A 13,381-nucleotide genomic window follows, 5' to 3' on the forward strand; every position below is an offset into this window, starting at 1 on the left:
ACCCTAAAGGTTCTTGGGAAGTCTGTTATTCTCTGCATGATAAAAATAGTACAACTAGTAAACAGTATCATGAGCTAAAAAAAAATTTTTTTGACCTTAGGTTCAATTTATTTCATATATATTTGAGAGCTTATTGGAGCAACTTTTTAAAAGAATGATAAATGGAAACTTTCTTTACCTGGGCTATCATTTGTTCTGTAGACTTAATGACATTCAGTACTATTATACTCACTGCCAGGGCCTTGGAGGGGAAAAAAAAGAATATTTATACATTGAGTTATGGCTAGATGTAGGAGCGGGGAGAAAGAGATGGGCAGGAAGTCAGACTATACAATGGAGAAGAATTTGAGACCTTCACTACATATGGATTAATCACAAGAACTAACCACGCAAATCCAAATGGATATTTAGAAACCAGTGAAGCCTCTAAGATGGTCTGTGGGAAACACTATACATTTTCTAATGCATGAGTATGTGCAAAATGTTATCTAATTTATAACAGAAGTGTTGACAGAACTTTAGCTTTGGTGTTGCAAATGGGCTCCATAACATATTTACATGGGAGGAACATTTCACATATATGGGCACATATGTACCCAATCTATTTCTGTAGTTGGTGTTATATTCAATAACTTAGGTGAATGGTTATAATAAGGAATAATACGCTGCAGTTTTTTCCAGTCTTACCTTAGTTCAGCTTTGGGAACTGCATTAGTATTAAATTGGTCCATGAAAACCTGGCAATATTAATGCTATCAAGCATGAAAACTAACTGGATTTGGATCAGGGACTTTTATTTATAGCATTTATTTAGAATTTATTAGTTTAAAGAGGGAGCTGTGTGTCTCATGGGTTTTTAAATATTAAAGAGTCAGAAGTCATGTGTTCCCTTCCAATAGCAACAATAAAAACAAAAGTAAAAAAATTGCTGATAATTCTACATTAATTTCGATTTCCTTATTTTATCCTGAGATACTTGCTGAAGTGATAGCAAACCCTGGAAATTTTGAACCATGCTATAGAAACAGTTGGTTGCAGATGTGAATAAAGTCTTTATAACACAGCCTACAATTAATTAGAAGTAAAAGATGATGGCTTCATACAAATGTGAAAAAACCATTGAGCCTTTATATGTCGAATAAGCAAACATCTATTTATGTCTTATCTATTTGCTATTGTTGTGTTACTTTTTATGATTAAAGTGCTTTCCATCTTTTCTTTCTTTTTTTTTTTTCATTTCTTTGGTAAAGTTGTCATTATGCCCTGTTTTTGTCCCCAAATAGTGCCTGTAAGTTCAGAATCAGATGGGTTTGCTGTGAGTCAAAATAGCTAGAAGGGGAATATCATCATGGTTCATTTTACCCCCCTCCCTGTTTTATTTGGAATTGAATTAGGAAATCAAAGTTTTTAGCAGTTTAATTCACTTCTCCATAAAGTTTATGGAGCAGCAACAGCTGGTTGAATCCATGGCAGAAAAAAAAAGCCAACTTCTAGTGGCCAAGCTATTGTTTCAGAATTAAGGGGGAAAACTCATTAACTGTTAATGAAAACACTGGGAATAAAAACAAATAGCACAGAAACCCTAGCAAATAATTACCTCACACCTGACACAAAGCTGCTTTATATTTCTGCTCCAAACCTCAGAAATTCGCAACTTATCATTCTATGGAGCATGAATGAAATTGAGTTTGATTCTCAGGAAAGAACAATAGAGAAATCATCCCCCTTATAAGCCCCTCAGTACCATACTCAGAGGAGAACCTACCCTTGAATATACTAAGGAGTGTATCTAGCGCCCAATTCTTAGGACGCTTAGGATAGAGGACCAAATTACCAGCTAATAGCAGATGAACCCTCGATATAGTTTCCCGAGATCTTGTTTAGAAATACGAAGAAAAGGGACTGGAGGTAGTAGACGTGATTAATGGAGATATTGTGTGTTAGAATATATATCTGTATAGAAATATATTGATTTTGAGCAAGTTGCAATGGGAAAGTGTGTCTCTAGTGGCAAGGGGTCTTGCTTGTGAGAAAGCCACTCTAAGCAATGGAGTTCGAAGCCCTAATTGCAGAGCTGCTGAATGGAAGTGTCTGTCACTATAGTTTGTGATCATTTATGTCTGATCCCACCGGACAACGGTCGTAGTCGCCTGGAACTGTGATTCTCAGAGCTGCAGATGAATCCAGCGATCACTTGTGGTTATGTTCTAAGGAAGAATGATGTTCTAAACTTAAACAAATCCAAATTGACCACAGTAATTGCTGGTTCTCCTATAAAACTTTTCACCCATGCATCTTGAGTAGTTATAATCATTTTAATTACACGGGAGTATCTATTTATATAGTGTTATAAGCTTTTTTCTGCGTGTGCCCAAGGGAGTTGGGCCACTTGATGTGACATTAAAAACACTTATAGCAACATTTCCATCATCAGGAACAAATTACGCTTGGATGTAAAATGTATTCTTAAATGTTTCCCCCACCACAACCATTTTTAGTACTAACCCAGGCTCCATTTTTGCTGCACTGAGTTGTATACCTTTGTTGTTGTATACTTTACAAAGGCATGGTCTTACATTTGGCACAGGGATGGCTATTAAAAGCCCAGCTTGGGTAACTGTGTTCAGAAACCCTAGGGAAAACACAGAAGTGACTTTTCCATCTGAAGCCAATAGATCGAATGCGAAATTCAGGCAGGTATTTGGTATTTTGGATGAGATTTTTAAAATGAAAACTCTGAAGGCAATTGAATTGGATCCTGGATCAGAAAAAGGACACCACATCTAAAACTAATGATGTACTGACTAATGACTATGTGTTGGCTAATTAGATTTAAATTTTAAAAAAAGAAAAAAGAGAGAAAAAGGACCTTAGTGGGAAAATTGGTGACATCCAAATAAAGTCTATAGTTTATTTAATAGCAGTGTGGCAATGTTAATTTCTTGGTTTTGACAGAAATACCCTAGTTATGTAAGAAGTTGGGGGAAATTGGGTGAAGGGTATGCGGGAACCGTCTGTACAATCTTTGTAATGCTTTCAATAAATCTAAAATTATTCCAAAATAAAATGTTCATTAAAATACAACAAAACAAAGTCCCACTTGATCGGCTTTTTTTTTTTTTTTTAAGCCTGGAATGCTAGAAAACGTTAAGAGTAACTTTGTCAAATTTCTGAAGCAAGCAGAAAACCTTGAGTCTAGAACGACTGTTGATAAATAATGTTCAGTATACCTACAAATGTTAAATTTTGTTTGGTAACCCAAACTACTTCTTTTTTTAAAAATAGATTTCGTCTTGGCTCACAATTTTAAAATTCCTTTAACTTCACAGCTCACTTTCAGGTTAACTGCCAAACGGTCCACTTGGTAATAGAATTTCAGTGGATTTGCAAATTCCACTGATGTAAAATTTCAGTACTTTAACCCTCAGTCCAATATTTGAGAATTTTTCTGGCTATAAGGGAAATTTCACAGCGATACTAGAAGCATAACTGTAATAAGCTTTGTATCCTGATCTGTAGCCCTAATAAAGGAGAGGATTTGTTCTGGCTCTGGCCAACACTGCTGTGAGGTTGTTGTTTGTTGTTGTTGTTGTTTTTCACTTTTCTTTTCCACAATCAAGTCCATATTTTATTCCTAAAGCCCTGTATCTGCAGGTGCTCAAGTCAGTTGTGGACAGACAAGCTACCTACCATCGAGCGTTCACAGAAGAGACTAGCTATCATCATCTAATTTATGGAAAGAGAAGGCTACAGCCATTCTCTTTTTATCATTTTATATCCTCCCTATCCTTCCAGTTTAATTGTAGGAAATAAACCTTTAAAGTGAAGCAATACAGATTCTATGTAGGTTGTTCGGTTTCACTGCTCCCTCGTTGAAATCCAGGGCCAAAACTCGACAGTGTTTACTGAGATTAGCATTGGTGATTTCCTTTGGAAATTAGTATTTGAGATCATATTAAATTCAGTTGAAAATCCCCTTTTCATGTTTGTGGAATGAACTGAGCAGCTGTTGGTGTCCTTTTATCAGCAGACTGTACCTCTGTTTGGGGGATTTTAAGGAAAGCTATTTGCAATGCAGAGCTTTTTCTTCCGGTTTCCGAATGATCGAACATCTTCCGTCTGAACCTTTTAAAGTATCATAATAGCATGGGCCACTTCTACAAAATATAATCCAATGTATGTTGCAAACACCCAAAAGGGATTAGCATTGTTTTAATTGCATAATTCAGTATTGCATATACATTACCTTTCATCAAAGCCATTTTACAGAACAAATATTACCTTCTTAGGGCTTTTAGAATTCCTAAGGGGTTGGTTGCATAGGCTGTAAACTAGAATTATAAAGAGAGAATTTCTTAAGATTGCAAAACAAGTAGTGATTTAAATTGGAATAGAATCCTGCAAAGTCTAGGTTCTCTCTGTTTTTAAGTCTCTTAGTTTTCAGAGAAGGAAAGAATATTGACCTGTTACATTGTATTATGTATAGGTTAACCCTTTGTATGATTTATTCTGTTTCATTTGGCAATATAAAGAGAAACAGGCATTCAGGGTAAAGGTTGCAATTAATGGAAACCAATATTTATGAATATGTATATATATAGTTGTGTTTTCATTTTAAGTACGATGGAAAGTTTCTCTGGGTGGCAAGAGGTGTCCCCACTCTATGGTAACAGTTTCTAAGTTCTAGTTAGTTAGCTGAGTGGAAAATTTCCCATCTAGGTAAGTTGGTTCTTATTCATCTGTTTCTCATAGGTTAATGGATAGCGGCCACGTCCACCAAGTAAAAGATTTATCTTTCAGAGGAGGGCAAGAATGAATATCAGAAGACATAGACAAAGACCTTTATAAAGATGTCCAAAGTATGACCTTGTTTTCTTTCTTCTTTGTCCCTTAGGGGGAGACCAAGCTGAAAGTTACCTTGGGCAGGACAGCTCCGATGATAATCAGAGTGGAACTCATGGCCCTTCTCTCACATCGGATGCACCTTTTTTGCCTGATTATCAGGATGAGGGTGAGTGTCTTTTTCCTGGATTTTGGGTTGATCATGCTGCTTTGTTACTTTTTGTCTTGGTGTTTTTGCCTTTTGTCATCTTGAACCATGTGAACTTCAGTGGGTTTTCTGTATTGGTAATCGCTAGTTTGCAAAAAACAACAATTTGTTTCATCGTGGTGCTGATCCTTCTAGGTAATTCGATACTTCGGAAGCTAATGTATTTAGGGAAACACTAATTCTATACTGGAGCAGGAAGACATCATTATTGATCTTTTTCTAAGAACTGTAGCTCAGAAGCTAAGAGAACATCTTAAGATGGCAGGGCCCAGTTCACCATCTTTCAGATTTCTTAGTTTCACAGAGTTGCATGAGAATCAGAGTTTCATTTAGTGATTATTGGATTATTGATTTATTGTGGATTATTTGAGGCCCTTGAGCTCATCATATCATAATAAGATTTTTTTTTAAAGATTTTATTTATTTATTTATTTGACAAAGATCACAGGTAGGCAGAGAAGCAGGCAGAGAGAGAAGGGTAAGCAGGCTCCCAGATCCAGGGCTCTATCCCAGGACCCCGAGATCAGGACCTGAGCCGAAGGCAGAGGCTCAACTCACTGAGCCACCCAGGCGCCCCAAAGATACGATTTTTATCTATGCTTCTCCCATATCCCTTTTCAACCATATTGATGTTGTTCAAGAGGAAGGGGAAGCCACAAGAACCACAATGTAAATCTTCCTGGAGCATTAATTTTACTTGAAGATTTGGGAATGGGAGGAGTTAAATAATTCAACTGTTATAAACATTACTTTTATATTAAAAACACATTGGTATGTAATAGAGCTGGGGTGTAAAATGTACATGAATTTTTAAGATACATGAATATAAAATTTTTGGCTAGGTGGCTGCCAGTTTCTGGCTCAGGCTCAGATATCTCAAGGGTGGGGGTTCACTGTGTCTCTTCTGGCGTCTGGCCACTTGAACAGACGGTTTGATCATCACTGATGCACACGGTTATCTTACCAGAGTCTCTCTTGTGCCTTTTCGGTGGGGGAAAAAGGTAGACACGCTACTAAGCTGAATATTAAATTGGAACATATTATTCACTTAGGGATTGGGAGTAGAGCTAGTAAACTATTCCTTATTTCTCTTTATTGGCCTGCAATCATTCAATTTATTTTTCTTTCAAATTTCCCTATGACTTTGGCATTTTCCAGGAGTTTGTAATCCCCAATTCCTTTCTCTTTTTAACTTATCCACTAATTCTTTTTTTTTCCTTAAGTTTTTATTTAAATTCCAGTTAGCATACAGTGTAATATTAGTTCAGTCATCCGTTAATTCTTATTTCATTTAGCCTTTTTGGCAAACCAGGTTTTCTCCCTTTCATTGCATTAATAACATCCACATCAGAACTATGGATTCAGTCATACAGAAACATTTTATTTGGTCTGAGCTTTTTTAAAAACTGGGCCTTGCAGTTTAGGATCTGTATATTGACTCAAGTGTACACTAAAAACATTGTTTGGATTGCAAGCTTAATGATTACACTGGTAGTTTATTAATAATTTTAGAAAATTAACAGGGCAAAACCAACCTTTCATTTGTTTTTGATTAATCCAATGCCTGACAGAATTAGAACAATACTACCTCATTAATCCATAGGTCACTTATTTGGTATTTCCAGCTTTCCCAGACACAGCTGAGAACACAATCAGTAAGCCAGAAGGACCTCTAAGTGGAAATGGGTGTTCCTGAGTGTGGTGGTAACACTTCCGTAACTCAGCCTTGGGAAAGCCCCTGAGGCCTTCACTGGAGATTCCTCTTTTTACACATTTCTAACCATGACAGTGTTTGATTTCTCGAACCCATAGTAGGGTAAAACATTAAATTTAGAAGAAAAGGCACTTTAGAGACATCAATTAAGAAATAATATAGAGGTGAGACACAGGAACACAACTAAAAATTTATGCAGGAAACAAAATTGGTAAACAAAACAAAATTTGTATGGGAACTCAAAAACATAGCACTCTGGGGCCGTATCATATTGTAGAGAGAAACTAGGAGCTCAGTACCTTTAATAAAGTAAAACTTCTCAGCTAGCCTTTAGTAAGCACTTACTATGTACCTTGCACCTGTGTTCTAAGTACTTTGCATCTGTCATCATTTAATCCTGAGAATAGCATGAAGAGGTAGATAGTAGGATTATCGTCATTTTACAGAGAAGGAAATGGAGACCCAGGGAAGTTAACTGATCTAAGATCACACAGTTAGTACGCAGTAGTGCCAGGATTTGTAATGACGCAGTCTAGCTCTGGAACCTCTGCTCTTAACCACCCTACTGTCTTTACCACTATCCTTATCCGGATTATCAGAAAAGATGGATTCATGTTCCAGGCATTTTGGTTAAGACTATACAGATATATAGTTTGCTTAAAAGTATTTTCATTAAAAAGAGTTGAAATTAAAAAAAAAAATACAGTGTTGAAAGAGGTAAGTCTAGTATCTAGAAGATTCCAAGGTAGAAACTCTGCTCCATTATGGTTCCTCATAAGAGAGGAGCTAACTAGATCAGTAATATTAAATTCTTACTTCATAGATTTAATTTTTAGTTTCATGTATAAAAGTTAAGAGAATTCTCAAAGTTGACACGGTCAACAATAGATAGGAATAGATTGTTCATGTGTTAAAAATTCGATTGTAGGATGATGTTTATTTTTACAAAGTATTTTATTTATTTATTCATTTTACTTCAAGTTTTCCCTTGTTAAAGTTTTCATTTAAATTCCGGTTAGTTAACATGCACTGTAATATTAGTTTCGGGTGTACAACATACTGGTTCAGCACTTCCATACAGCACCCACTGCTCATCATGACAGGTGCACCCCTTAATCCCCTTCACCTACTTTACACATGCCCCATCCACTTCCCTTCTGGTAACCATCTGTTCTCTATAGGTAAGAGTCTGTTTCTTTGTTTGCTCTTCTCTTTTTCTTGCCACGTGCAACGACATGGTTGGAGGTAGAGAGTTTTACGCTCAACAAAAGAAGTCAGTCAGAGAAAGACAACTACCATATGATTTCACTCATACGTGGATTTTAAGAAACAAACAAGAGGGGAAAAAGATAGAAAGGGAGATATTTAAATATGAGTTTTGGCCAAAACATTGAAACTAGCCCAGTACCTGAGTGCCTGATGCCTAGTGGGTTTGATAAATGTTTGTTTCCTTCCCCTAAAAAGCAGTGATATGAGGCGCCTAGGTGGCTCAGTGGGTTAAAGCCTCTGCCTTTGGCTCAGGTCATTATCCCAGAGTCCTCTGCTCCGTGGGGAGTCTGCTTCCTCCTCTCTCTGCCTGCTTCTCTACCTACTTGTGATCTCTGTCAAATACATAAATAAAATCTTAAAAAAAAAAAAGTGATAAATACATATCCTATGCAATTAAGGAAAAGGTTATAAAGATGTTAAAAATTTCAGTAGACATTCTGTTTTGTTCAACTAGATTTTACCATTACTGAGAATAACAGTAACACTTCATATGATACTTATTATTTTAACAAATACTTATTTAGAGATTACAGAGTAATAGCAAGGCACTGTGCTGCTAAGCAGTAAGTGAAATATGCAGTAAAAAATCAGTCCCAGTCCCTGTCCTTGTGGAGCCTACCATCTCACTGCAAAAACACACTATTAATAAGTAGACAAATGAACAAATATAAAGTCAGTGTCTTTGCTCGCTGGTGGGATAGCTAAGGAAGAAAAGATATTCTTAAACTTTTTTTTTGTAGTGACAGTTATTTTAGACTTTCGGAATTTTATCTTTATTAGAAAAATGAAAGGTTACTGTTAAAATATTTCAGCATTGTTGTGCTCCACCTCAGCCACAACAGTGTCCTAAATGTACAATTATAAAAGGACACATGGTCTGACCCATCCACCCGTAACTTCAGTGTAAGAAGCAGTAACCATGGTGCGTGTCGTGTTTGTATCATGCTTTTGTGGAAACTACAAGAGCCCTAGAAGCGTATAGAAGCCCAGCCAGGTGCACAGCAAAAAATGAACACCAAGGTTACAGGCTAACCCATGCATAAAAATGAGAGCATGTTGCTACCTAATCCCAATTTCTTCTCCTTTTGCTTTGCAAATGCCCTCAATCTGGGAACAGCAGGCTATATACCCTGTAGAGAGAGACCCACAAGCGAGAGCATAGCCCCACCATGGGGAATGAAAACTGGCTAACAAGTAATAACATGCAGATTTCTAAACCCAAGGAGGCATAGTTTCTACCATATTAAAGGGAAAAAAGTGCAATATGAAACACTGGATACAATTACGATACAAAAGCCAGCCAACTGCGCAGCTCAAGGTCTGATTGCTTTCACTGTCCAAAATATACAATGGATTTTAACGTGTTTATAAACTTATCTCGTTAGTGTACATTTTTAGAAGATGGGTCTACATACATTTTTTAAAGATGGGTTGGGGAAAGCGTTCTATAAACAGGTTATAGTGACTCCTTTTGGAAGAAAAAGAAAAAATAAAGTTATTTTCTAGGAGAAGAAACCTAGAATCTGTAATAGTGTATTATTTATCATGTAATATATATTATCACATTCTAATTAAAGAAAAAGTAATGAATGAATATTGGACAAATAAATCTGGGAAGAAGTGAGAAAATGTTCTTAGAATTTATTTTTACATCAGGTTGTTGAAGGTTAGAGAAGGTTCTTATTCTCCAGTGAAATGAAAGATAGAACTGGGAATGTTAAAGACCTCTAACCATTTTTGGAGAAGAGTAATAATGAGTAAGGGAAAGCCTGGTTTTGATCAATTTATTATATGCTACTTGATTTAAAAGGAATTACAGACCCATTAAAGTACAAATAGTGGTCATTTTCAACTCCATGTCTTTTCTGAAAGGTACATTAAAAGACATATAGAATATTTTGAAAATAAAGAGAATTTGTTTTTCACAGCTTTAGTTTAAACACTTTTTTTTTACATTTTTCTGCTTTCATTTTAGTTCTGAAATAAAAGTCAATTTTTAGATTTGATATTATGATAACAATAGACTAGCTTTTGTTGATCCTTGTGAGTTTCATTTCTATAATAATAATAGGAAGAAAATGCTATTTTAATATATTCCCTAATGAAGGGAAGAATGTATTTTAAACACATCTACATTAGTATTGTGGGATTACAAATGAAGGTTTAATTTATTAATTAGATTTTATTGATTAGACTTTTTTTGGCTGGAATTCATATTTGTCTTAAATTTCACTGTACCAAAGTTAGAATCATGCATTCTGAAAGTTGGAAAGGATGATTGTAAGAGGAATTATTATGGAGCATTTACTATGCTGCACTAAATGCTTTTTGTGGATTATCTCATTTAATTCTCAAACTGGATCAGAAAAGAAAGTCCCATTATCCCCGCTGTTTACAGGTTAAAAAACTGAAGCTTAGAGAAATTCAGTGACTTGGCCAAAAATGAAGTTATCTAATCCACGGATTAGGGGGTGGGAGGGGCGGTGGAGGAAGGGTTTCAATAGATTACAAGCCTGCTGCTTTGTGTAAAACTTTGGTTAGCTGGATGTTTTTCCTCTGAAACACCCATTTTTATGGGCTTTACATCTCATTCCCCCTATTGTTTTTATTCCACCGAGTATAACATTCATTTGAAAAAATGAATGTATTCAAAGCTAAAAACTATCCTCTAAATACCACTTTAACTGCATCCTTCAAAATTTGATACGTACCTACTTTCATTAGAATTTGCAATTCCTGGGGCGTCTGAGTGGCTCAGTGGGTTAAAGCCTCTGCCTTCGGCTCAGTCATGATCCCAGGGTCCTGGGATCATGCCTTCGGCTCAGTCATGATCCCAGGGTCCTGGGATCAAGCCCGGCAGAGAGCATCGTGCTCTCTGCTTTGCGGGGAGCCTGCTTCCTTCTCTCTCTCTGCCTGCCTCTCTGCCTACTTGTGATCTCTGAGAGTCAAATAAATAAATAAAATCTTAAAAAAAAAAAAAGAATTTGCAATTCCATTCCATGTATTATGTAATTCCTTTGATGATAGCCTTTTTAACCTATGTATTATTTAGAAGCATTTGTGTGTGTGTGCATGTGTGTGTATTCCTGGTTTTTATTTTGGTTTGTTTTTAGGTTCTAGGGATTTTTAAACCTTCTTTTCTATTTTGACTTAATTTTTATTACATGATAGTCTAAGAACATAGTCTGTGTCACTTCGATTCTTTGGACTTTGTTGAGACTTCTTTTGTGGCCTAGTAATGATCAATTTATGCTTAGGTGCTGTGTGGTTCCCAAAAATATTTATTGAACACACTCTTAACAGTTTTTAGTTTTCTTACTTTTTATTTATTTTATACTTTTAAATAGTACTCTTCAAATCTTTTATATCCTGGCTTTTCTTTTATCTGTGGAGAAGTTTGTGTTAAAATCTCCAATTATAGTTGTCAATGTATCCATTTTTCTGTACTTTGCTTTACATTTTCGAGGTCTTGTTATGAGATACTTACAAAGAGCTGTAATTTGTTTTAAAAGGCTTCCTCTTATTGAGCCAAAATCCTATCCCTAGAACTTCCATTTATTAAGCTAGTCTATCCATAGCACCCCCAACTGACTTTCTTCTACTCAAGGAGTATAAAAGATGTCTGTTCACAAGCCAGTTTGAGACCCACATTGCTCCGAGTCATGTATAAGGCCTGAGTTTAAAGTATAAATTACGTTGTTGCACAGGATAAATAAACTGCACGTCTTACAGTGTTTACTGAGGTATGTGAATTAACGATGCAGTGGTTCGTGGTAAGTGACCTTACCAATCAGGTAAATCTTAGGCCACATCCTGCTGATGACTTTGGAGGAAAATGTGCATATTTGAGGGCGGCTTTACTTGGAATGTTAGAAACCTATTGTAGGCTCAGTCACCGGTAGGGTAATGGGTGGGGAGAGTTAATGGGCTAAAAACAAGCTTATTTACTTCCCTCTCACTGATAGGGTCAAGCCCACTACTTTGTGTGTACATGTTGAAGATTTTATTAATTAATAATTAATTAAATTGAGAGAGGGCGCATCTGCGTCTGCGAGTACAGGGAGGAGCAGAGGGAGAGGGACAAGCTGGCTCTGTACTGAGTACAGAGCCGGACATGGGGCTCCGGCCCAAGACCCTGAGCTTGTGATCTGAGCCAAAGTTAAGAGTCAGATACTTAACCACCTGAGTCACCCAGGCGCCCCTTTGTGTGTGTGTGTGTTTTTAAGCACATAAACTATATAAAGATATTTCAAGTTTTTAGTAGAAACGGAGATAACCAATGTGACTCAAAATGGTCTCTCTCCATTTATGACTACACAACAAACATGCGTGCATACGTTTGTGCATTCAAACAAGTATTTCTCTCATTTCCTTTGTATTCTTCAGACAGTTGCTTTCATCTCTGTTGCTCACAGGAATATTTTTCTTTAGTAAAGGCACATGACTCCTGTCAACCCTGATGGAGTTTATGTGTGTGTGTGTGTCTACAATGCACACTGAGGAAGAACACAAAACTTATTCCTTTTCATGTCTACGCTTTTGGGGGCAAAGAACAAATTCTACCGTAAAACATACTTTCATAAGCATGTCGGACTTCTGAACAAGTTTCTGTTGGCTTCAGGTGAGTCCATCAGATTTCAGATCATTGGGAGAAATTAAGGACCGATGTTGAGTTAAGTGTGATAAGGGTAAGTGAGCTGTCACTCAGGATCGCAGTGGCCTCCTTCATGAAGATAAATGTCTTATTAGATCGAAGACATCATGTCGTTTATATAGTCTGGTATAAATCACAGATGAGGATGACAAACTGGGTCTCAAAGTTGACAGTAATTTATATAACTTAAACAAATGATTACCAAGGATTATACATGTTTTGTGAAGAATAAAAAAACAATAACAATTATCTGTCTATGAACTACCCATTTTTCATTCTTCAGCCTGGCAGATTGGGCTGTCGGTGCGTGTTTAAACTCTAACCTTCCGTCCAGTACCCAGGAAAGCAGTCTCTCATGCGTTGATGGCTGGATATCTTCCATAATGCTTCTTTCACTAGAATGTACTCTACAAATTGAACCCAAGTTTTTTTTTTTTTACATAGAATCATGGCATTTTAGATCTGGAAGAGACTACTTGGTTGGTAATCATCTATCTAATCTCTGTTTTACCAAAGAGGAAAGTATGTTTTAAAGAGGCTAATGATATGGTCCTTTATCTAGCAAGACAGAGCCAGTATGGAAACCAAGACTGCTGCCCTGGGAGAGGCCTTCCCAGGCTCACACTGTATACCTTCCCTCACCTGCATGATCTCTACACACTCTTTGAGTGCAAACCCAAACAGCTTTGCAGGA

At 36.6% G+C, this 13,381-nt stretch overlaps 1 protein-coding gene across 1 annotated transcript in view; it reads left to right on the forward strand.

Annotated features, from left to right (window-relative positions):
* The window catches only part of SKAP1 (src kinase associated phosphoprotein 1), a 275,793-nt gene that overhangs the window by 72,353 nt on the left and 190,059 nt on the right, over positions 1–13,381 (forward strand). The window contains exon 4 of the mRNA XM_032871373.1: positions 4,895–5,011. Coding sequence (XP_032727264.1) covers positions 4,895–5,011 — 117 coding nt within the window. The remainder of the gene's footprint in view (positions 1–4,894; positions 5,012–13,381) is intronic.

This window comes from Lontra canadensis, unplaced genomic scaffold (genome assembly GCF_010015895.1).
Source record: "Lontra canadensis isolate GAN:19392208 unplaced genomic scaffold, GSC_riverotter_1.0 scaffold43, whole genome shotgun sequence".
In the NCBI taxonomy this organism is placed as follows: domain Eukaryota; kingdom Metazoa; phylum Chordata; class Mammalia; order Carnivora; family Mustelidae; genus Lontra; species Lontra canadensis.